Genomic DNA, 25,356 nt, shown 5'->3' with positions numbered 1-25,356 from the left:
TGTAGTATTTTGAGCCGTTCGCCAAACTGACCCACAAAACAATCAAAATATATAGTTAAAAAACGCATCGGCTCAGTACTGGCAGATATACAACACTGCAGGACTCTGACTGAGTCCACATCGAGGGCTGGGCAATAAACAGCAAAATCATAATTATGATGATGTGACCTTCTGTTTTTATTCCAGTTTTTGAGCAAATCTGCCAATAAAATGTTTTTGTTTTACACATTTGAAGAGTTTAGTCTCATGTAAAACATGACAGTGGAACATATTCACTGCTTTGAACATCAGTTTGATTATTTTATACCTGATGTTGCATATTTTTGCCATATCGTGATATAACTTGATATTGTAAAATATAAATATGGTCATAATAACAGGCGTATACATTCATTATATATTATCAACAATGAAAGCAGCAGCGTTTGTGTGTAGATGGAAAAGCAGGAAGTCTTTAAACTGAACTGAAAAGCCTCTTTATTTAAAAACACTGATGTAAAACAAAATATCTCTGAAACGAGGTCGAGTCATTTAAAACTGATGACCATGACTTAAACCTATATGATGGTTTATTATTACATAAACACTTCATGACTCTTTCCTTGTTCAGCTAATGGCGTGATGACATCACAATGGGATCTAAAGACTCCTCGCGTATTTCTTCAACTTCAGCTGTGCACATTCTATCAAAAGTTAATGTCTTAAGGAATATTTAAAGGACAAGTTCATAATTTTTCAAATATATTGAAGAGGTTGTCATCCGAAATACTCGAAAACGAAAAGACATTTAAAAGTGAGTTTGCTTCTGTTCTGCTTCAACTGGAGGAACTCGGGATGAGTTCTGGTGATGGAGGTTTCGATTAGCAGTTTTTTTCTTTGTGTTGCTGTTGCTACGGGCGACAGGGCCCTCTCCTATGTCGTGGCGTCCCCCCCGGGGCTGGACGACCTCCGCTCAGGACGGAGGATTGGGTCATTGAGAAAACACACCTGGCTTAATAATAATCGCAATGACACCGCGGCTAACACGCTAATAATGACGGAAAAAACGCCTTCTGCCCGTTCGCCCTTTAATTAGCGACGACCTTCTCGACTCACAATGATGTCATGTCAACCCCAACCGCCTCCACCCCTCCCTCCCTGTTGCTATGGGAACAGAACACATATTCAAATACAGATACGTAGACGCAGATAGATGAATATCAGGTTCATCACAGCGAAACAAGCACACACACACGGCGTGGGCAGTGCGTTGACCATTATGAAGCCTCCTGAGGAAGAAACACACACACGCTGGAAAAAGTGAGTTTGGAGGATAATTGTGAAATCCCTGCTGAAAGGTGGACAGACGGTGATCAGCTCTTCCTGTTGAAAGACACGAAACTTTATCAGACACCGAACCTCGTCTTTATTCTGCCGGATCTGAGTTTCACTGCAGCCAAACATGAGTTAACCGTCTCGAAATGTTGCGTTAAAGCAGAATAAAGAGATCAAATAAACCTGAACGTCCGGTTTCTGCTCCAGAAGTAAGAAAACCTGATTCAAAATCACATTTGTTTACGGAGACACAAAGTCCTGAGAGGTGATACTTTTTTATCTTGTGCAAACAATAATAACAATGAAACATTTAACCCTTTATTAATGACTCATAATTATTTATAACTGCAGGATTTATCAGTAACTGTGACTAATAAGCATCTTTTCAAACACCCAAGAACTTTTTACTAAATCTTATTTTGGGTGAAGCTAGAAGACAAAAAGGTAAAATAACGAACTGAATGTTTTCAGTGAGATAAAGTAAAACATATATATATATATATATATATATATATGGGCTCTGTGTATCATACATCATCATAATGAATGATTATGAATCATTAATAAACATGTTCCAAGTCATCAGGTCTGCAGATAGTTAAAGTCTGCAGTTATAAATGTTATGAAATTGTAAATAAATTGATTTTCTTTCTTCTTTTATGTGTAAAAAGCAGCAAGAATTTCACTGTGTGACAATCTGAGGTGAAAATAAAACTTGATTAGCAGCTGTATGTTAGAGACACATGATGTAAATGACTTTGTTCTCCAAGATAAAAAAATAACAACACCTTTCAGGACTTTAGGGGCTCTGTACATTTATAATTGCACAAATTAAAATCAGTCTTAGTCGAGCATCTGTGGTTCGTTCAGACATGCTGTCGATGTTTTTAGACGACAAAGATGCAGCTAAAAAGTTGGATAAGAGAGTGTTTATGAATTTGATGGAGATGGACAAAACCAAGTTACAGTGACGTTAAGTGCTTGAACTGCTGTGCAGGTAATTTACCTGGAGAGAAAAAAAGAAAGGATTGTCATTTAACTTTGTTAGGGTCGTGAAAGTTTACCTTTTATTATGAAGATCTGTAAAAGTTTTTATGGTCCTGATCCTGATCTGAGTTTTTAAATATTGCTTATCTGCTGCTGTGAGGTCTGTTCTGATAGACTCTTCACCTCTGAGTCGTTTCTATAGTTTTTTTTTATCCGTCTTTCTCAGCTAAAAGTCTCCGTCAGCTGAGGTTTAACTTGGCTTTACTGTAACTTTTCCTCCTGAGAGATGAGGCTGGACGGGAATCAGCAGAGGTTAAGCTAACGTTAAAGTTTAAACTCACAGAACCTTTCATTAAGGTGAGAAATAAATAGAGCTACAGGTGAGTCATGGTTTTTGGCTTCTGTTTTTAGCCTTTAAATGTGGTCCAGCATCCTCCGTAACATCACTGTTGCCATAGGGACAACAGAGAAACCCATAGCAACACTCACGGAGTGGGCAAAATGCTCCGGCAAAGCACCATCACACATGATGGCAACTCTGGTTCCTGCCAGCTTCCCGTCAGGAGGAACTCCAACATGTTTGGTGACCAGATTCAGCTCCAACACAACAAGGCAAGACAAAGTGCTCTACATCAGACCTAAAAGACAAGATATAAAAGAAACACAAGACAATATAAAAAAAAACACATATAAATAGGATTTAAAACAAGTTAAACAAAACAGAAAATAGGCCCAAATCAGCTGAGAACCAGACAAGAACGTCTGTATTTATTCTGTAAAATCTGAATTAATGTCTGTATGGTTAATTTAGGCTATTTTTTGGAAGAAAAAAACAGACAAACCTAAATTCTGAGATACAATACATCTCTGTCCTCATCACCAGGCCATAATGATTTGACAAACTGTAAAATGTAATTTTTTTTTACTTCTGCTTGTCTTTCTAGCTGTTGTATAAATTCTCAACTGCAACTCTACAAGGTTTGATACAAATAGAAATGAAGCAGAACAAAGCTGCAGAGCTGCCAAACAACTTTCAACACAGATGTCTGCATTACGCACACCGGTAACAACGACTGGAGCTGCAGGGTCATGTGACCACTCGTTTAAAAACGTCTATCACAAAGTTTGAAGCTAATGAGTGTCAAGGATTTATGGAAGGAGTTAAGGTCAATTTATATTGTTGTACTATGTATCTTTCTGCTCCCTCTGTACACAGCACTTTATAAAGCCTTTATGCCATATCTAATATATCTAATTCATTTTTGGATGAACAAAAAACCCAAGTACCACCCCCTAGTTGCATCTTTCTAGTTAAGGGACCAAATATGGTGTCACCCATGTCTCTTCTTGGACAACGATTGGCCTGAAACCACATGACCATATATCCAGCCCATCGTTGTAGACGTCCCATTGGCTGATATGGTTGTCTTTTATATTTTTTGTGTTTTATGATGACCCTGATGAAGGCCACAAGCCGAAACGCGTCGGTCAACTAATAAAGTTGTTCCTCGTACTACAAGTGTTGCTGGCGTTCTCATCTTTCAAGGTTTGGGACAAATCAAATAAAAATGGGATTAAACCTGCAGTAATGTAAAATAACTGATGTTTTGTCCACTAGTTTTCATCAGAAACACATCATCAGCTTTTAAGTTGATATGTTAAACTTGTTAGCAAACAGCAGTTACGGAGCAACATTATCATTCAGTCGTGTTTCTGTCCACCTGGTGAATATAAGTCCAATATTCACTCTCTTTTAGCTCTGTTTTTACTCTCTACCAACTCCTGAGGGAAATATCTGGCTCTTTAAGCTGCTAAATGCTCCACTATGCTATCCACCAGCTAGTCTACAGCTAACTGTGTTCGGTCATGTTCAGCTGCTGACCTCCACACTTTCCTCTTCTCTCTCTATAAATGACACTAACCACTTCCTGCAGTTGGCGCTGGAGAAACTTGAATCTGCGCTCAGTCATCAGAAGTGGAAAGAAAGTGTTGCTCATTGAGTTTCCTGCAGGATGTGATCAGCTGACTCTGCAGTAATGATGTAAAGCTCCGGTTCCATCACACCTGATGATTCACAGCGATCAGATGACTCAGATCTTGTGGGTGAAACGTCTCTCTGCCAAATCGAGCCTGTTGGATTCCCATGCAGCTTTCCCGGACCCGACTGTTTACTCAGTCTGCTTCACACGAACGCTGAGGTTTAACTCTCTGTGGTTCAGGTCTGATCCAGTCTTCAGGTTTAACTCTCTTTATAAAACAGGTAGTTAATATCTCGCTATCTGATTGGTTACTATCTGTGGTTATACTGGGTTCATACTACAGTTATGATGTTTTAGGTTCTATTTATAATTATCACTTTGCAGCTATTAAATCTGTAATCAATCTGTAAAAGCTCTCAGATGCCTTGAAGCAGCAGAGATCATGTCTTTAAGTACAGATGTGAGAAATCTCTGCAGAACTATTGGAGACTGAAGCTCGGTGTCTGGAGAAGGTGGAGCGGCATCCTCATCACACCAAGCGAAGCATCTCCTGACAAAACGAATGCTAACGTTACTGCAAACACTTTGCCACCTGGTCCCAGTGATGCTGAACAGTTTTAATGTTCAAATTAATGTGAATAAATAAACTCTGATTAGATCGCTGACGAGCCTGAACGTTAGTTTAGCAGTTTACTAACGTTGCATAGCAACCGCAGTCAGCCAGGAACTACTTTATTGTAAATGACTCTTGTAATGTAATAAAACAGTTTTTATTGGATTGTGTCTATAATTTCTATATTTTAATATAACCGGCAGTGTTTCCCTGTTGAGCTGCGGTGGAAGTATAGTAACATTATAATAATAATAATAATAATAATAACTTTATTTATATAGCACCTTTTAAAAACAAAGTTTACAAAGTGCTTTGACAGACAAAGCAAAAGCAGTACAATAACAGATCTGACCTCAAAAAGATGGCGGCCAAAGGCAAAGAAAGACAATAAAGAGATGATAAAAAGTTTACTTTGGCACTAAAAAGACTGTAACGTTGAAAGATATCTACTTGATTCTCATGTTTCAAGACTTTTATCTTGCTAGCAGCATTTCTACATATATTAACCTCAAGTTTCTGAACTTTGACCATATTTTACTTCATGACAGTATATAAATAACAGAAAATCACAAAAAGCAGAATATGTCCCTTTTAACGTGCACTCGTTGTGATGATCTGCTTCAGGAAACACGTGCAGAAATTTGAGAGCATTTGTAGAAACTCTCTGAACTTCTAAGATCGATTGTAATCAGGAAACGAGGCCCAGGCCTGTTGGAGCAGACAGACCGACAGACTGACAGCAGCGTCCGGTTTGATATTTCTGCAGCTGCAGAAAGTACAAAAGAACCTTTTAGCACAACTCTGAACCTTTGTCTCTTTCTGCTCTCACAAGCTTCAGCACCTGATGTGGTTTACAGATGGAAACAAACATAATGACGTCTCTGCAGACGGAGGAGCTTGCATGCTTTTGTGTCTGTGATAATGAAAGCTGCAGGATGCTGGACAGACTGATGGAAAACGACAAATTTATTTAACACGTACAGCCGGTGTGTGGTGTGTGTGTTTGTGTGTGTGTGTGTGTGTGTGTGTGTGTGCAGCCAAACCTGTGAAATCCATCAGCTGCTGCCTGAACTGTAACAAGGAAACTAAAGGGACACGTCACACAAAATAATTACAACTTGGGTCATATTTTTTTCACATCATTTCTATCAGTAATAATGTGAATATGTGACTGTCTGGGAATTACTAATGATTACTAATGATCTGCTGATTATTTTCTCTGTTAATTGATTAATCATTCAGTCTATAAGATGTCAGAAAACCCATAATAATGTTAAGTTGTATTCAAATGTCTTGTTTCACCTGTCACCGCTGGATTCTCACAATTTCACTTCTTCTACATGTGATCAGTTTGAGGAAGAGTCTCTGTGATAATCTGTCGACCAGCTGCTTCACATCACACACATTATCCGTTTTCCACCTAATTACCGTCCCAGCGGCCTGCCGCCTCCACTGAGCCATGTGATTGGCTCATTACTGAGTAAACAAACAAAGCGACACAGTCAGCTGGCCAATCAGCACAAAGAAAACACACCTCTCTTTCTCTTTCCCAGCGTAGTTTGGTTTCTTCTGCTCCTCACTTTAACCTGTTTGGGGAATTGAACCTTCGACCCTGCAGGCCTGAAGCACAAATCAGTGTAAATGTTGAAATCTTACACAGATGTTTGCCTGATGCTCCTCTTAATGTTTGTAGAGTGATGAAGGAAGAGTCTTCATCTGTATCTGTGCTGAAAACACACACCTGTAGTTCCACCTGTAGCCACAGTGTGGCAGCAGAGTACAGCAGAAACAGCTCTGAGGTTACACCACATGTATTCAGTAGTATTTCATGAGTTTGAGGAGAAATAAAAGTCATTATTATATATTTAATTGGGTGGAAATGAGATTATTTAACTGTCACACCCTTAATAAACCCCTGAAACCTCATCAGAAGCCTTAAAAACATCCTGAAACTCCTCCAGGACATTAAAGATCTGGTATTGTGGCCTTTTTTGACTTTTTAAAAAAAATAAATACTGAGTCTATTTTAAACATATCTGTGACATTTTATTCACCAAAAGTTGTTTAGATTTCTTTAAATCCATCTTTCCTTACAGCCCAGATTCCTCTCTCTCTATTAGACTGCTCAGATGCCAAAACACTACATAGCACTTTATAATACTGCATGTCAGTATTTTACAACCCTGGCAAGTTTGTAAAGTCTGGAAACATGACCGCAAACATTTTTATATATATAATTCTCAAACACTGGCTTGGGCAACGATGGTTGTTTAAAAAAAAAAATGTTTGTCTATAATTTGTGCTACAGTCCTAATTGCTAATTATTCAGTTATACAGTTAACAAGGACTTCACAATGAAATGCTTAAGTGACTTTTTAAATACAAAATGTAAATATTTATCTGACTTACCAATACAATAGCCGCTTCCTGGTGAGTGATTTAGTCCTAGATGTGCACAAAACACATGAAGATGAACTTTTGATTAGTTTACAAAATAACAGTCAAGTAAAAACTTCAAATGTAATATGGGCAGGGTTTGAAGTGGAGCTACAATGTTAAATTGATAAAGTTGATCAATAGAAAATTAATCAGCAATAATATCTTAATTTTATATAATTGTTTCAGAAGAAAAAATGCCAAAAATGTGTTGGTTTCTGCTTCTCAAATACGCGGATTTGCTGCTTTTCTTTATGTTACATCACTGTGAATTAAATATCTCGGGGTTTGGGACTGTTGGTTGGGCGACACAAGACATATGAAGAAGTTCCCTTGGGCTTCTGCAAATGACACTAAAATTGGTGTATTTTCTTACTTTGACAGTTTATAGACAACGCAATTATATAATTGTAATATAATATTATATAATTGATGAGTCAAGAAATAATCATTGGAATAATTTGAGCAATATCAACAGTATTTCAGCATACATCATACCGAGATTTCTTTGAAGCTCAAGGAACCTCAGCACTCATGTTTCACTTGAGCCTACGAGGAAAGAGAAATGACAATAAATATATAGATGACAACTTAAAATATATGAAGGACTTAGCATACAAACATACAGTATGTTCAATAGTAACACAGTTCAGTATTCACTGGTTGAGTCAAGCTATTTATATGCAAAACCAAACTATTTAGCTTAATTTTTTCTGGTTAAAAAAAAGAGTTTTGACTATGTCAGTATCAAATATATCAAATCTTAAGATCAGAGGAGGAAAGTAGTTCTAGGATTGTTTTGTCTGAATAGTTTTTAGAGGCTGTGAAAAAGTGGGTGAGACCTCCATTTTGTCTCCATTAAACTTTGCATTTCCTGCCATACTTGTCATTTGTTTGTTTAGCCAGTCACATCGCTGTCATTTATGGTTCAATCAAGACAGAAAAGTATTGAAGTTCATTATTTATGGTTTCTTGAGTTATAGATTAGCTTAGCTTCTAACCTACCATACTCACCCACCATGCGGCCAGGAGACAAAATGGAGGCACTGAACCACTTCCTGATTTTAAGATCTTGCTGACATCACCAGTGATGTCATGGGTTAGACCAAGTGTGAGGGAATTTATTTTATTTAGTTAAATGTTTGGTTTTGTATTTATGTTATTTGTACTTATTTTGGTTTACAATAAGGAACAATGCTGTTGTTGATGTGTGTGTAAACAATGTTAACTGATACAAGTGACATTGTCATTCACCAGTTGTTGGTTTAAGGGAAAGGACACCCCTGATAGAAATATGGTTCTGCCTAGACAGATTTCAGGGCCTATTTAAAGGGGGAGATGTTAGTTTAGAAGAGAGCAGAAACCAAAGAGGATGTCAGCGTAGCTGCGTGGAGGTAAGTTTGATTTTGCTTGTTTTCATTTAGTAGCCTCTGAGTCTGTCCTTTATCACCTTCCTTGACACTCTGGCAAAGCTTCCTCACAGGTAAAACTTTATTTCACAGTAAATCAGCAAATGATTGTACAAAGCCAGAAAGGGTTGCAGAAATGTTTAATTTTTCTTGTTTCCTATCTTGTCAATTGTGTCTTTGATCCAAAATCCTTTAGCATTTAATTTAACTTTTAAATTGCATTGTATGCAAATGAAGAGATTTGCTTTTTTATCTATTCATATAAGAAAATAAACAGAACACTAGTGGGTCAAAAAATGAGGGAGGGAAAGGGAGAGGAGGGGTGAGAGACAGACAGTGATCAGTAAATGCTGAGTAAAAGGGAACAGGCAGCTTTACATTACGGTGCTGTAATGTCTCTTAACTTTTGGGGTTGTACTAAACAGTCCTTTCATCCCCATGTCCAAACTGTGTGAGTGTCAGCATGTGTTATGTAATACTGTAGGTCAAGGCTGATAATTAGTGTGATTACTGCAAGCGATCACACAGTAGAGTTGGCATATGTGCACCTGGACAGCAGCGTATGACTTTGTTTTGTTTTTTTTCTCAGCCATCTTCATCCAGCAAATCACTAGGTGAGTTCCTTTTTGCTTTGCTTGGTACCATTGTCAAAATATATTACATTTCCAATCAGTTTGAATTGTGCTATACGCCCTTGCTTTTGTCATGATAACGATTTGGTACCGTGTCATCCGATCACAACATCAAACAAAAAGCTATTTTACTGGTATTTTTTTTTTCCTTAAGCCTGTGATCTATTCTTTCAGATTCTCTCCGACTTACTGACCAATCTTGACGATTTGGAGTTTTTGCTCAAATTGTTTTCCTGAAGTGAATTTAATTCTGTTGAAATGTAAAAGGCATAGGACTGAAGATGCAGGAGTTAAGTTTTGAGATCAGTCTTGCTAACTACCACATCTGTACTGTTGCTAAAATAATGTCTTGTTTCAGCAGCAAGTCAACATTTCTGAGAGCGGAGCTGGACTTGTGATTCTGATGCTCCAAATTACACAGTGAGTTTCATTTTACTTTGTTTTATATGACAACATGCCCAAATAACTTAATTTTATGTCGATAATATCCCATCGCTGTCTGTGTAGTGTTGTGCACTTGTAGATTGATTACTCTAGTGGCCTATATGAAACACATCAGCAATTTGCAGCAATATCCCAGTCCTTCAGTGTTGCATTACACCTGTCGAGGCTCCTGTTCAGGTGCCCCAGCCGTGGCCCCTTCGAGCCTTTCGCTATAAAATATTGCTAGAATGTTAAAGAAATGTATAAATCTGCACAAAAAAAAGAAAAACATTGCAGAAATACTTTAAAATTACCTCATTTAAATAAAGGCTTGTTTTATACAGTATTCTTTTGTAAATTCATAGAAATATCCATTCATGCTTAAGACGCCTAATCAAAGCACAGATTTCCAGATGTAAAACACAAAAAAATTACGTAAAATTACCTGTTTGTTAAATAAATGCTTTTGGATATACCTGTTGTCTGTTTTAATTTTGCGCAAGAATGAATTTTGCCAACCTCTGCTCTGCAAAGAACTCCAAAATCCTTCAACCTTAACTAGCTATTGATATGGTAATTTTGTTTATAGCTATTAAGTTAATTGTTAATCAAAGTTCCAAATTGATAGATTAGTAAATTTTGAGACTGAATTGGCTATCTTTTCTCTGACTCCAGGGTGGTGCCCTGTTATTACTAATTTTATTAATAATTTTTTGATTTTGATTTTAATAATAGACAATTATCTTTGATAATCATTAATTATTGCTGATAGCCAAACTTGTAGCCATGGCCCAACAAAATGGTGCCCCGTGTGAGGCAGAGCATTGTTGGCAATTATTCATAATTGTGCAATATTACTTTTAGTATAATTTTGACCAGTACCACAATTCTGGAATCTAAAACCTTTAGACTATCCAAAATATTCCTTATATTTAACACAACTAGTCTGCCACAGGAATAGATATCTAACTGTACTTACAAACAAGTGAAGTGTTATGAGATTTGATTTGTTCAAATCAAATTCAGCTAAAGCAATTAATAACCTAAATCTTGAGTTATTGGTAACTACCACTTTAAGCCCTCAGTGTTACATTAAGAGCTTGCTGTTGCTGCTAGCCACTCAGGTTGAACCTACTCTGTAGAAATTGTAAGAATTTTGGTTCAGCATTCGAATACCACATATTCAATGCAATCTAGTGAAGCTGTCAGAATTAGTTGTTAATTCAAGTGCTCTCCTTGTTAATTAAAACACGGTGTGCCACCGGCCCTGTGACACATAGAGAGAAGAGATAGACTCGATACTCAAGGACAGGAAAGATGCACAGACTGCATCCAAAGACCCATTGTTGTGCTTGCTTTTGAACTTCCACAGGCAAACCAGCCTTGCCTGTCAGAGCAAAGCAGCCCTAGAAAAGGAGGTAGATTTCCTTAGAGCGCAAAATGCTTGCCTCCTCCACGAGGTTCAGACGGCCAATAAGAAAGCCATGCGCTATTTAGAAGACCTGCACTCAGCGTTAGATCTCTGCTCACACAAGGAGGAAGTGTTAAGGCTTAGGTCAGAACGTCCAGCCCCACTACAGTCGTTCAGCCAATGTGATTCTGGTTACTCTGATTCACACTCCTCCCATAATGAAAGGTTAACTCCCTCTCCACTCAGAAGATGGGAACAATTCCCAACCGACCCTAAGTTCTTGAGAATGAAGTCAGCTTCTCAACCTCCACTGAGAGACAGAGCTAACAGCTACCTGACTTCCCATCTCTCTGACACAGACACCGAAGAGACATGTAGTTTATCCTCTAGAAGATATTCTGCCCAGTGTTTTTCTCAGCCACCGATGCATGATGCATTCATCCATGCTCATCCTTCCAAAGGGGGGACTAGAACATACCGTAACTGGTTGGAAAGGTTGGAAACCACTGGTTTCATCTTTAACAATGTGTTGTATTTTAAAAGCTTGTTATATTATCCATTGTGTCAAATCTTCATCTGAAAAGCAACTAAAGCTGTCAAATAAATGTAGTGGAGTAGAAAGTACAATATTTCCCTCTGAAATGTAGTGGAGTGGAAGTATAAAGTAGCACCACATGGAAATACTCAAGTAAAGTACAAATATATCAGGGTGCATTTAAACATAAGAGTCACACCACCCTCTGCTGGTGTCACACGGTGCTGCACCAACACTGATTCATAGATGACAAACCCACCTATAATCAATTTAACTTCCACTCTGACTGGACTAATCATGGCTAATAACTACATTTAGACTAATTAGATAATAATTAGCACCAAACTGATAAAAAACCAACGGAGATCTTGGATCTGACAGTGATGTGAAACAAAATAGGTGCTCTTGATGCACAGGTAGGCAGCCAAATAAAGTAATGTGGTAGTTTGACCCTGAGGGAGACCAGTGTTCCACTAAAATAAAGACATATTAACTTTTGTACGCTGACAAAGATATGAATGTGTCTGAACATCTTTACTTGTCTTTTCAATAACATGTCATACACACCCATAAACACACACATTACTATACACATATCCATATATTTATATATATAAACACACACACACACATAATAAAAAAAACATTTAGCTCAACGTCCCAGTATCTATCTGAGTGTTAACATTTTAAAAATGTAAAAATATATTCTTATTGTTTCTTGTTCATTACTTGTTATTTATTGTCATTTTATAAATACAAAATACAAATTAAAGGAAAAACCTGAATAAATGAGTGGAGAAACAAATGCAGGTGCGCTGTGTGGTACAATCAAGCAGTTAACATCCAATCATGCTCTGTAGCTTGTGCACAAATGTTGAGCAGGCCCAGCTGATTCTGACTTTGTATCAAGATGACGAGAGGAAAAGATCTAAGTGACTTTGAAAGAGGGTTCATTGTTGAGGCACAGATGGCAAGAGCTTCAGTCACAATTTCAACAGTTTCAATAAGAACAGTGACTAAAGAGACATCTGCATTTAGATCTAAGGGAATGTCATCAGGAAATAAGGGAGGAAACTGTGGTTGACAGTTTACATTTGATGCTGGTGCATTAGTGTGATATGCAACGACAAACAGAAGGTGACTGAGAATGTCAATGCAAGAAAAGAAGAATGCACATTTGAGAGTTCAGTAGTGCAGAAACCACAGACAGTGGTCTACAGAGAGATGGAAAAAAGTGGTTTGGTGAGATGAGTCATCCTTCACCATATTCTCAGGTGGACGAGTGAATGTGTGAGACACTTCAATGTGAAACACATTGTTTTCTTTTGCATGTATTTGTATTAAACACATTTTGTAAATAAACTGTAAATAAATTGCCATTTGTCAATGGCGTCATACCCCTCTACCAAAGAGTACAGTGCACAAGATGCATGTGTCAGCGTTGTGTTTTTCCACCATGATTGTGTCTACCAAGGAGTAACTTACACACATAGAAGATAACACACTGGTGTTGTGGCTGTTTGCTACAATGGCGTCTACCAAAGAGTATATGCATACAAGATAATACGTCAGTATTGTGGTTGTTCAACAGAAACTGTTATAAATGGACTTTTATTCAGTTTTAAGCCACATTTTTATGATAAACCTTTTAGATCTTGATCGTTTTTAACCACATCTTTTAACTGGATGAAGGATTTTAGTCATGAAACGTCTGAATCTTAAGTTATCAGAGAAACAAGCAAACGTCAGCAGCAGCTCAGCTAGCAGCCCCTACCAGATGTCCAGTGCCCGCTGAACAATGTCAGACAAACACAAATTTTTAATGTGAAACTGCTTTATTCAGTGTTTTCACCTGTTTTAATCAGCGGGTCTGTTTGTTTTGGAGAGGAGAAGGCCTCTGTGGATAATTTGGCTCCTGGTAAAAACATCCTCAACCATGAACACTGGGGTAATCCTAACCTGAAGAAACTGGTTGTTTAACAATGAAGACAACAACTCCCATGATCCCACACTACTTCACACCATCATCACACTCTGTCTTTTGTTATTGTTTTGATTGAGACCCCTAGCACCTGAAATTACATATTGTGCATTTAAATGGATCTCTGTTTACGACATGATTCTAGTGTTATAGGTCGTATGTGTCTGCAGGTGGATTTTGACGGGCCAGTCTGAGTCTAAAGACCCAGCCGATTTTTATTCTTACTCCACCACTAACCACAGCCGAGCTAATTTGATGCTTAGTGACACAGCAATAGCCCCAGTAAAACCTAACTCTATTTCTTTTTTGGTCCTCCAACAAACAATGAACAAAAAACAGGAAATGAAATAGCATCTGAACAGAAGTGTGTGTGTGTTTTCTGAGCCATTATGCAGTAACGGCAGATTCAGATTCACAGATTCTTCCTGTCCTGTGAACGCTGCACAGAAGGAAGCATTAAAGCAAACAGTTTGTATCGGAGATCTCCACTGACAGACAGACAGGTGAGTGCTGCAAATATCTCATCTTCAGTTCTTTGTGCTTCTACTATTTAGGGCACTATTGTATTTCGTGTGTTTGTTTGTTTGTTTCTTTATTATTACGGGACATCAGACCTAAATTTGACCCCCTAAACATGCTCAAAAACTCACCAAATTTGGCACGCACATCAGGTCTGGTGAAATATTTGATAAAATGTAAAAATTAACCCCCAAAGTGCCAAAATGTGCTCTCTAGTGCCACCTATGTAATTAAAATGGCCACCACGGCCCGTAGGAATGTCATAGAGAGATCAAACCAAAACCAAGTTATTCGTCTCATCAAGACCTACAAATCATATGCTGACTCCCCTGACCTAAATCCAACAGGAAGTCCGCAATTAGCCTTTCAAAATGAGACTTTTTCTCAATTTTAGCTCCCAAACAAACGCTATCTCCTCCGAGGGCGTTAATGTTATTGGCTTCAAACATTAATACATGACTTATGACACTATGCTGAAAAAAGTAGTTAAAAACTTTGTAATAACTTGAACGGTTTGGATTTTATAAGCCCTGAAAGTTGCAGTGCCACATCACCATTGTGTCAAACAGAGGCTTCTCGTGTCTAAACTATAAGTCTGACCACTTTCAAACCTGAATTAATGGATTAACCACAAAATTTCCTACTAAAATATGATTAATGTAAGATTTTGCCAAAGTCATGGGATTTATGAGGAGATTTCACAAGAAGCGTACTCTAAAATCGTCCTCTCCAACTGCTCCTGGTGATGTCACTCCCTCAGTGCTGTGAAATATTCCGCAACACACACTCATTATAAAATCACAGGAGGAGCAAGAAAAGACTTTAAAACTCACACTCTAATATCTCAAAAACAGTAAAAGATAGAAAACACATGTAAATTCAAGATTTGTAGGTCAAAGTCTTGTGACTCATTTAAAGTTCAAATGAAGTTTGTATCTAAAACTATGTGGAAGCAGTAAATGTTCAAAAAGGTGTGGGTTCGCTCACACTCTCCATTCAAATATATGAGTATTTTTCTGTGTCCAGCTGCAGTTACTTGTCATGTGAGTTAAAAGTCTTTACTTTTCTAAAAATAGACTTGATGAAAATTAGGAAATTAATTTGTTTTACACACAAACTCATCAAGAGTTTTCAATTTACTAATTGAAATTTGAGTGAATGGGCCCAAAACTTGCATAATTTTGATGACACAGGTGTGAGCAAGGCAGACATGTCTCACCCTGCAGAAAATTCTCATCCTCACACCGTTGAGATTTGATGTTTCGCCATGACAGAGGAAGTTGCTATAACTTTATTGTAAATGCTCCAGTCTGCACCAAACTTCTCCCAGCTTGAACATGTCTACATGACAATATTCCATCAGTGATGCAAACGGGCTGAATAGCGCCCCCTACTAAATTTCAGTGAAGCAGCACCAGCAGCAGGCAACATAGTGGACAAAGGAAGTGATGTTTATCTCCTTCTTGCACTGTCTGAAAACAGCCCAGGTTTGAAGACATCTACATGCCCATCTTCGACTGCAGCCTGATGTGCGCGGAGGCGCGAAGGCCCATTCAACGTTGCTTGCAGCTTTAATTTTATGTTGAAATTTTGATGTCATCAGCATACTTATCAGCATACTTTATGAGTGAGAGGTCTTTGCTGTTGTATTTTACCTCATTTGTATATTTGGAGAACAGAAGGGGAGATAAAATGCACCCCTGTGGGACGCCGGTGTTCAAGACAAGGCAGTCAGAGATCAATATACCAAGTGAGCTATTGGCCTTACAAGTGTCGCACTGTGTTTTTTAAGATGAGAAACATATTGTATAAGTCATACAGATGCTGCATTTTATGGCAATCCATCCAGTAGTTGAAATATTTACACCTGTACCAAATTAGAGGACCAAACAACAGACACCATCTTAGCCTGGCTAACAAAGCCACTCTGTTAAAGGCTAATAATCTAGGTGGCTGTTTATGTCAAATATCAGCAGAAACATAATGGTCAGATATGTCTGTGAAAATTCTGGTAACGTTAGATCTAGAAGTATTAAGTTAAAGGAAAGTTCACAATTTTTCAAATGTGTCTTTCCTCGTTGCGGGGGCTCGTCAATCGTCTGCTTGCCGTCCCCTTTGGAGCTGCTATCCCCTGTGGGCCCGCTGACCACCAGCGTTTTGTGCCTCTTAATTTTCCTGGTATCCACATAAAGGTAACTCGTGCTTTGCACATGTGAGCACAATGTCAACTATAACTTTTATATGCTCCCGGTTTCTTTCTATTATCTCACTTTGTCGGCCTTCTGTGTTGACAAGCTGATTGTGAATGATTGTGCCATGTCTGGACTTGTCGCCTTCTCTGTAGTTATTGTATTTCTCCACAGCTATCTGATGAGCTCTGTTGGTTTCATGTTTATAACAAGCTGTGTTCATGTGTCTCTAATCCTTATATCCATGACGTCTAAATTACTCTTCCCCACCTATCTCACCAAACTGCTGACACATTTTACAAAATACTGTATCCTTGCTACGTCTGTAATGTAAAAATGCATACTTCCTATACCAATATAAGGAGAAGCTCCTGGCCTCATGTCCAAAAACTGAGATGGGGTACTGTTTGAGTTTGGGCTGTGTTGCTGGTTCATCTATAGCTGAAAGGTCTACTGAAGTCAACGAGGCAGTCGCGATGGATGAGATTGATGAAGAAAAGATGGGAATGGAAATACATCCTTGAGAGCATGACTGACTTTCACCTAGGTGAAACTGGCAGCCTTGTCCTTCAGTTATAGCCCCTTCTGTCCCACCAACAGAACCCACTTCCCATGTGGAGCCCACGCTAGCGTTAGCTTGATTTTCACTAACATGCAGAGATAGTGGTGGAAACACCTGTGATGATGGGGCATAGGCAGTCGAGGATTCTGGCAACTCTGTTCTAACTCTTTAAAGTATTTATAAATCAATGCCTGTTGTGCCATAATAATGAATTAATTTAGCTGTAGCCCACAATATTGGATTGATTTTTCAAACAAGTGTTTTTGGCCATCATCTGCTGCTGAACAACCTCCCTACCATGATATGCGTGCCCAGGCTTAACTGGCCTGGGTAAATGAAAATGGCCTGTTGTGATTGGTCCAGACTTCACACATGATAGTAGCCTAATAAATGTTTTTCACTTTTTTAGAAAGGTTAACTTTTTTAAAGTCTTTATTGTGTATTTAAATGTTAATTTTAATAATTAAAAATAAAAGTTAAGAAGATATAGTCAGTCATTTAGGATGGGCTAGTTGTACAAGTGTGTTGTCCAACACTGTGCCTGCTATACTTCCACCGCAGCTCAACAGGGAAACACTGTCCAAGGAAACAAAAAGAGGCAATTTGATAGTAAAAAGACTGTAAATGTGGCAGATGCAGCTCTCTTCATGACGGCACAGACACAGGTCAGTTCTTTGAAATGGGTATTTATTGCTGGGGCACATCTTGTTTCTCTGATGCATCCACACCTTAGTCATGCCGTGAGAACTCATCGGTCGCTTGTCATGAAAAGAGGTTCTTGAGTCCTTGAGAGTCTTTTGAAAGCCCTTCTGACTGTCTGCTTTGGCTTCATACATCAATAATTATAACTTTGAATGTAATATAGCAGAGCTTCGTGAGAGACCTCCGCTCACATTTCATTGTACACAGTGTTACAATGAAATTTGTTGTTGTGGTACTACGAACGGAGAACAGAAACATGGAAATACAAACAATGGACTAATGCACTAGTGCAGGGGTGGAACTAGACTCTCAACACAGAAGGGGTGGAGCATTCTCAAGGGGCCCTTCTGATAAAATCATTTTAAAATTCACAACTGTAAAATAGCTGATATATCCTATCCGATCCATAAATACCAATTGTCACTTATTGAGCCGAGCAAGCCTATGTCTAAGAAAACATACAGGGAAGTTACTTTGTCAGACAAGCTTGTTCTGAAGATCAAAAAAATAAAACAGATTGCCAGTTGTGTTCAAATTTTTCAGCAGGCGGTGCTCTACGTGCATTGATTAATGAATGGTTCAGCTCCACCGATGATAGACAGTGACAGACCAGTTGCTCTGTCTCAGTAACATGTCTTTCTTACTCAGGAATAACAAACATAAAATGGAGACAGTGGTCTACAATACTGTACTGTATAAGGCCTATTCAAATACAAAGTAGACAGTCTACAACACCACAGGCAGTGACACAGACAAGGTGCCAAGATGCCGTTAGCAAGGAGTTTAACAACACATTGTTGGGCTTCATACTCCATGTGCATAAAACAAAGGCAGGCCTGCATGCAACCCACAAAGCCTGACAACAAGAAACAGTCAAACAAAATGAGTCAGTTTCGGACTCCATATCCCACCATGCACTGCTCCGTGTACACCTAGGTGTTAAACCGGAAACTCTCTTGGGTGAGTGCAAGATGCCGACCACCAGGTGGCGCCATCTTGCTATTGTCTAACCAAGACACAGTGGTCAGCGTTCTCTGTGGAAGCCACAACTCAGTGGAACGTCCTACCTGATGATATGAAGAGCTGTAGTTCCATCAATACATTCAAGGCCAAATTAAAACATCAACTAAAGACCAATCAGCTCTGCAACCTCTGAATCTACACTTCATCTAGGGTCTTCTCATTAGCGCAAGTAGTCTTGCTTTTAATTTGACAAGTTTACATTATTAATTTCTAATTGACATTGTAAGTGTATGTAATGTTCGGTTGTGTGTAGGTTGTTGTGAGGCTCTCTAACAGCTGGTGTCCTGTATTATTAATTAATATTAATAATATTAATAATTTCATGATTTCATAATAACCAAACACACTCCTACCAGTCCCAACAACATTCATCTAACATTCTGACTCATTTCTTCATAACCAAAATTTAAGTTAATAAAGACTAATTATAGATGTTTGTAACTTTATTTAGCCCTGAACAGGCATTTCCCAAAAAAAGAGCAGTTGGAGAAAAAATTAACAAAAATTGCTCTTTTTTCTGTTTTATACTTTCTTGACCCCACACATTTATCAAGTTTAGCTAAATTAAGTCTGAAACTAAGCACTTGGCAGTGGTGTGGTCAGAAGCCAGTCAGACAGGTCATTAAAGGAAATAAGGTATACAGTAGGATAACATTCATTCAATCATTCATTCACACATTCATTTTATCAAAACAGTTAAATTCAGAGTGTTTCATAGTGGTGTAATACAACAAACCACATTACATCCAATTAGAAAACTCTAGGATGGCATTTAGACAGCATATTTATGTTCTTATCAAAAAGAAACAATGCACATATCATACTGCGTGTCAGATGCATTGTTCACATGCACGTCACACGCAACACATGCAACATATCTTTTGCATGAGATGTGCACGTGGAAAATGTGTCTGACACACTTTCTGTCCAGACACAAGACGAGAACCCCTTGGCTGAGGTGGGAGCTCGTCTCTACTCTGTGGAAGACACACTTTGAGTCTTCTGAGGACTTTTTATTTTTTGTCATGATCAAGACACACAAACAGACTTATTAATATAATATTATTAAATAATATTAATAATGTAATATTAATATTCAACTAAACAACAAAATGCATGTTCAGGCAGGCAGACTTGGCCCAAGGTGGGCCCCTTTGTAACTGGACCTAGGGCAGCCACCCGTCTGCCCACCACTCACTCCGCTACAGCACTAGTGGTTACAACCCTTTCAGTCACCTATGTTCATTTGCTACCTGTTATACATCAGTATATTCCTATACTGTACAAGACAAATCTGTTTAATCACATCAGATTAAAATTTTAACTTTACATCAAATTTTTTCAATCAAATCAATTATTTATTTATTTGTTGTATTAAATAATGGAATCAAATATGAATCAATTATCACTTATGCATCATGAACATGGTGTATTTATGCAACAGCACTTACAGCAGATATCCACTTGATATGACTAACTCAGACTGCTGAAGCCTCATATAAGCTTCACATCAACTTTTAAATGATTGTGTGGACACACTGTGGATTTTGGCCTCCATCACTTACATTGAAAGCACATTTGAAGGGGATCTTTTAATATCCAGTATGAACAGGAGGAATGATTACAGCGAGGAAAACCTCTTTCACTGTTCATATGGACACCTGACTGCTGAAAGACATGCTTAACAAAGGGCACCTGGACTCACTTTAGATTTAATCCAAAAGGCTTCTTCCTGTCTTACATGTGTAATGATAAAGTCAGCTGATGGTGCAGTAGGATACATAGTTAATGTGTCAAACTATATTTAACACTATAAAGATGATATAATTGTGTTCACCCTTCTTAGAACCTCCACAAACATGGATAAGCTGATAGGAGAAGGAGTGACCTCAGTCAGCAACAAAACCAACAATGATAATATGACTCACTGTGATCAGGTCGCCACACCAGCCCACCTCTTCTTCATGCTACAGTTGGTCTACAGTCTTGTGTTTCTGGTGAGTGTCCAATATTCACATTACAGTCACATTCCCTCCTCCTCCGTATGCTAATCAGCACACATGTTAATCTCTTAAAAACCTGTCCTGAGTTCCTCTTGTTTCCTCTCCAGGTGGGTTTGGTCCTCAACAGCTTCACCATGAAGGTTTACTTCTGCTCAGCTCAGCAGCAGGTATCCAGGATCATGATGGTCTACCTGAAGAACCTGGCAGTCTCCGACTTCCTGCTCTGCCTTTACCTCCCCTTTCGCATCATCAGCTACACCAACAGCTCCATCACCTTCCACGTGATCTACTGCACCTTTGGAGCCTCAACCTTTTACCTCAACATGTACGTCAGCATCCTGTTCATGGGCTACATCGCTGCTAACAGGTAGATCCCCCACCCTAGACTCCAACACACCATGCAGTTTATCAGCACAGTTAATACTTTTTATAAATATTTTATTGCTTTATTGTCTGTTTTTATATTCCTGCACATTATCTTTATACTGACTCTGCAGAGCAACAGCAGCAACTACAGTTGTAAGTTCTTACAGTCAAATAAAAAACTGACTTTAAATTCAGAAAATACAGATGAAAACTGAATTTAAGCTGAAATTTACAATTTCAAACAACAACCTGTGCAGTTCAATAAATTAACAGATCTGAATCCACTGAACGAAGACCAGGGGTTTATACAACATGCAAAATTTAGTCAAGATAACTTTTGTTTGCGTTAGAAGAGCTATTTGCATTTGTTAACTTAACCTAAACTATGAATGCAGCCCTTTCACTCATATTCTTAATTTGAAACAAGTTACATTTTACAATATACAAGTTCAAGTGAGTTTATCTTCCCATATGCACAGACATAGAATACAAGCACATTGGAACTCCTGCAAGCTGAAATGGTCATGAGCTTTCTCCATGTCCTCGTATCATTGCAGGAGTAAAGACCTGGTCCTCTCCTCTAGAACTAATATTAGAATCTTCATTCCTCATGAAATCTGTGATTTGATTATTTGTATCACTGTTAATCAGTGAAATAATCTGCTGACGCCTGCCTCTCTTCTCTCCAGGTATCTGAAGATCATCCATCCTTTAGGAAATCACATCCTTCAGACAGTGCAGGCTGCCCGCATCATCTCCACGGTAACCTGGGTTTTCCTGCTGGCCATAGTGATCACCTACGTCACCTTGTCACTACTCACACAGGAAACTCTGACCATTGTCCCTGACACCTGTGATGCCTTTCTAAGCGCCCAGGTCAATGTGTTCTTCAAAATCATCCACACCTGCTCCGCTGCCGTCTTCCTGTTCGTCTTCGTCTCCATGGTCTTCTTCTACTACAGCGCCTCCCGCAGTGTGTTGCTGGCACAGCAGAGGCAGCCGGCATCCTCCAGCTGCAAGAAGCTCATGAAGTCACGCAAGAAAATGTTGGTGCTGGTCAGCGTCTTCTGCATTTGTTTCGTGCCGTACCACCTGGTTCGCCTTCCCTACACCTTCCTGAGGAGGTGGTGCTCTTTGAGCCTGATGTTGTACTACCTGAAGGAGACGACCATCCTGTTGTCAGCTCTCAACATCTGCCTGGATCCACTAATCTACTTCATCTTTTGTGAGGCGTTCCGGGCTCAGCTGAGCCGTCCACATAGCAAGAAGGCAAGGAGGCGCAGTGAAGGGCAGCCGAAAGCCTCAAACAGTGAGGCATCACTCAGCACTTCAACAAGACAAACCGATGGGCTATAACTTAAAGGATCATTCTGGTGATTTTCTATATTTTTCTTCTTGAGAGTAGGAAAAAAGTGTTGCACACACACTCTGGCTCCATTTGTATTTCTCTCCTATTCGAATGATGTTTCGGCCCTCAGGTCTTCTTCAAATTCAACAATCATATTAGGACACAGGCACGGGTATGTTATATAGGCCACACCCTAGTAACACAGCTGATGGTGATTAGATAATCATGTTCCACCATTAGGGGGAGAAAAACAATCAAAAGGCCTTCAGAAGATCAAAACTTTTAACAAACAGTGACAGGAACTACAGCCAATCAATTCTCTTCAAATAAACTGACAAAAACCAATATGTTTCATACCACATATAGAGATTCAAATTTTACATTCCCTTTGGTTAAGCACATTCAAATATGTTAAAAAATACATTCATGTTGACTAGATTTCTAATAGATATACAGAAAAAGTTAAACCTCATCTGTGAATAAACATCATAAACAACTTATTCTAAATATCTACTAAATAGAGGAACATTACAGAAAACACTTCAAGTCATAATCTATATTTACTCCATGAGGTGACAGGGTTCTCAGACGGTGGATCCAACAGTGTTCCCTCCTGGAAAGTAAAACATCCAAGGTACCTTGGAGGGAGTAATGCTTTCTGAATACAAATATATTCTAGAGAGGAAATATGATGATTAAATTGGATAATTCATGTTTTTGCATCTAATAGTGCTTCTATGTTCAGCAATATGAGTTTTCAGTGCTTTACTCATCTTTCCAACATACGACACAAGGCCTAGTGATGAGATAAATGACTGACTTAGTGTGACATAAAAAACTCCTTTAATAGGGATCTCTTTACCTGTGTGAGGATGTTTAAAACTGTTACAACGGTAAGTATAATTACACTGACTACAATGACCACAGTGACGGTTGCCTTCAGGGATACAGTCGTTGTTAAAGTAGCTCGTGCTGGTAGTGATTGAAGAGGAGGTAAATATGAATGTACCAGGTTTTCACCTCTTTTATATACCATGAGAGGTCGTTCTTTAAATGCACCATTGAGTTGAAAATCAGATTCAAGTATATGCCAGTGTTTTGTTATTATTCCCTTTATCTGTTCTGCACTCTCAGAATACTCTGCTCTAAATATTATACAGTCATTTGATTTCACCGTAGGTTTATTTTAAAAGATCAGACCTAGATCTGTCTTTTATTATAGTGGCAGCATCATTTAGGACAGATTTTTTTGTATCCTCTTTGTTAAAAATTGTTGTGTCATTTGTCATTTCATTCATGTTCCTGTCAAAATGATCAATTTTTGGCAAATTCGCTTTAATCAGCAAAACTGACTAAAAGGGAGAATTTTTTTTAAAAGTAAGGGATGATCAGAGCAGGTCCAGGGTCTTTCTCTTCTTCCTGCGTCATGTATAGCTTTTCCTCTGTCTTGACTCCTTCTTCTGACTGTCATGCCTGGTTCGTCTATGGCTTGTTTGGATAAAAAACTGGAATTTGAGGCTGTTCAGCTGGTCAGTTTTTTTACGTCCTGCAGGCCGTAATGTAGTGGAGTAGAAAGTACAATATTTCCCTCTGAAATGTAGAAAGTAGCATCACATGGAAATACTCAAGTAAAGTACAAGTATATCAGGACACATTTAAATATAAGAGTCACACCACCCTCTGCTGGTGTCACACGGTGCTGCACCAACACTGATTCATAGATGACAAACCCACCTATAATCAATTTAACTTCCACTCTGACTGGACTAATCATGGCTAATAACTACATTTAGACTAATTAGGTAATAATTAGCACCAAACTGATAAAAAAACCAACGGAGATCTTGGATCTGACAGTGATGTGAAACAAAGTAGGTGCTCTTGATGCACAGGTAGGCAGCCAAATAAAGTAATGTGGTAGTTTGACCCTGAGGGAGACCAGTGTTCCACTAAAATAAAGACTTATTAACTTTTGTACACTGACAAAGATATGAATGTGTCTGAACATCTTTACTTGTCTTTTCAATAACATGTTATACACACCCATAAACACACACATTTCTATACACATATCCATATATTTATATATGCAAACACACACCCACGCATAATCAAAAAAACATTTAGCTCAACGTCCCAGTATCTGTTAACATTTTAAAAATATAAAAATATATTCTTATTGTTTCTTGTTCATTACTTGTTATTTATTGTCATTTTATAAATACAAAATACAAATTAAAGGAAAAACCTGAATAAATGAGTGGAGAAACAAATGCAGGTGCGCTGCGTGGTACAATCAAGCAGTTAACATCCAATCATGCTCTGTAGCTTGTGCACAAATGTTGAGCAGGCCCAGCTGATTCTGATTTTGTATCAAGATGACGAGAGGAAAAGATCTAAGTGACTTTGAAAGAGGGTTCATTGTTGAGGCACAGATGGCAAGAGCTTCAGTCACAATTTCAACAGTTTCAATAAGAACAGTGAATAGCAACAGTGACATCTGCATTTAGATCTAAGGGTATGTCATCAGGAAATAAGGGAGGAAACTGTGGTTGACAGTTTACATTTGATGCTGGTGCATTAGTGTGATATGCAACGACAAACAGAAGGTGTCTGAGAATGTCAATGCAAGAAAAGAAGAATGCACATTTGAGAGTTCAGTAGTGCAAAAACCACAGACACTGGTCTACAGAGAGATGGAAAAAAGTGGTTTGGTGAGATGAGTCATCCTTCACCATATTCTCAACAGGTGGACGAGTGCATGTGTGAGACACTTCAATGTGAAACACATTGTTTTCTTTTGCATGTATTTGTATTAAACACATTTTGTAAATAAACTGTAAATAAATTGCCATTTGTCAATGGCGTCATACCCCTCTACCAAAGAGTATAGTGCACAAAATGCATGTGTCGGCGTTGTGTTT

General features: G+C 38.4%; 1 protein-coding gene and 1 long non-coding RNA gene across 3 annotated transcripts; one reads left to right on the top strand and one right to left on the bottom strand.

The window, feature by feature from the left end:
* Positions 1–460: 460 nt before the first annotated feature.
* On the bottom strand, positions 461–8,482 carry LOC122984099. Of its 2 annotated transcripts, XR_006403832.1 has the most exons (4): positions 7,828–8,482; positions 7,303–7,338; positions 5,937–6,513; positions 461–2,939 (listed from the first exon to the last, which is right to left on the bottom strand). It is a non-coding gene; the product is annotated as an uncharacterized LOC122984099 (long non-coding RNA). The 2 variants fall into 2 exon arrangements; XR_006403831.1 differs by lacking the exon at positions 461–2,939 and having other exon boundaries at positions 5,180–6,513.
* A 12,092-nt stretch (positions 8,483–20,574) lies between these two features.
* Positions 20,575–22,440, top strand: LOC122984181 (P2Y purinoceptor 14-like). The gene is made up of 3 exons (XM_044354511.1): positions 20,575–20,712; positions 20,826–21,085; positions 21,744–22,440. Exons 1-3 carry the CDS (start codon positions 20,575–20,577, stop codon positions 22,438–22,440), a joined length of 1,095 nt encoding a protein of 364 aa, XP_044210446.1.
* Positions 22,441–25,356: the final 2,916 nt, after the last annotated feature.

This window comes from Thunnus albacares, chromosome 6, assembly GCF_914725855.1.
Source record: "Thunnus albacares chromosome 6, fThuAlb1.1, whole genome shotgun sequence".
In the NCBI taxonomy this organism is placed as follows: Eukaryota; Metazoa; Chordata; class Actinopteri; order Scombriformes; family Scombridae; genus Thunnus; species Thunnus albacares.
Note: the sequence above shows the minus strand (reverse complement) of the source record. Positions and strands in the feature narration are given on the sequence as shown.

Excerpts from the sequence above, each read along its gene's own strand:
- LOC122984181 (XM_044354511.1), top strand. The coding sequence starts at position 20,575 with ATGGATAAGCTGATAGGAGAAGGAGTGACCTCAGTCAGCAACAAAACC. Across the intron at positions 20,713-20,825 it reads TCTACAGTCTTGTGTTTCTG|GTGGGTTTGGTCCTCAACAG; the intron begins GTGAGTGTCCAA and ends TTTCCTCTCCAG. Across the intron at positions 21,086-21,743 it reads GGCTACATCGCTGCTAACAG|TCTGCTGACGCCTGCCTCTC; the intron begins GTAGATCCCCCA and ends TCAGTGAAATAA.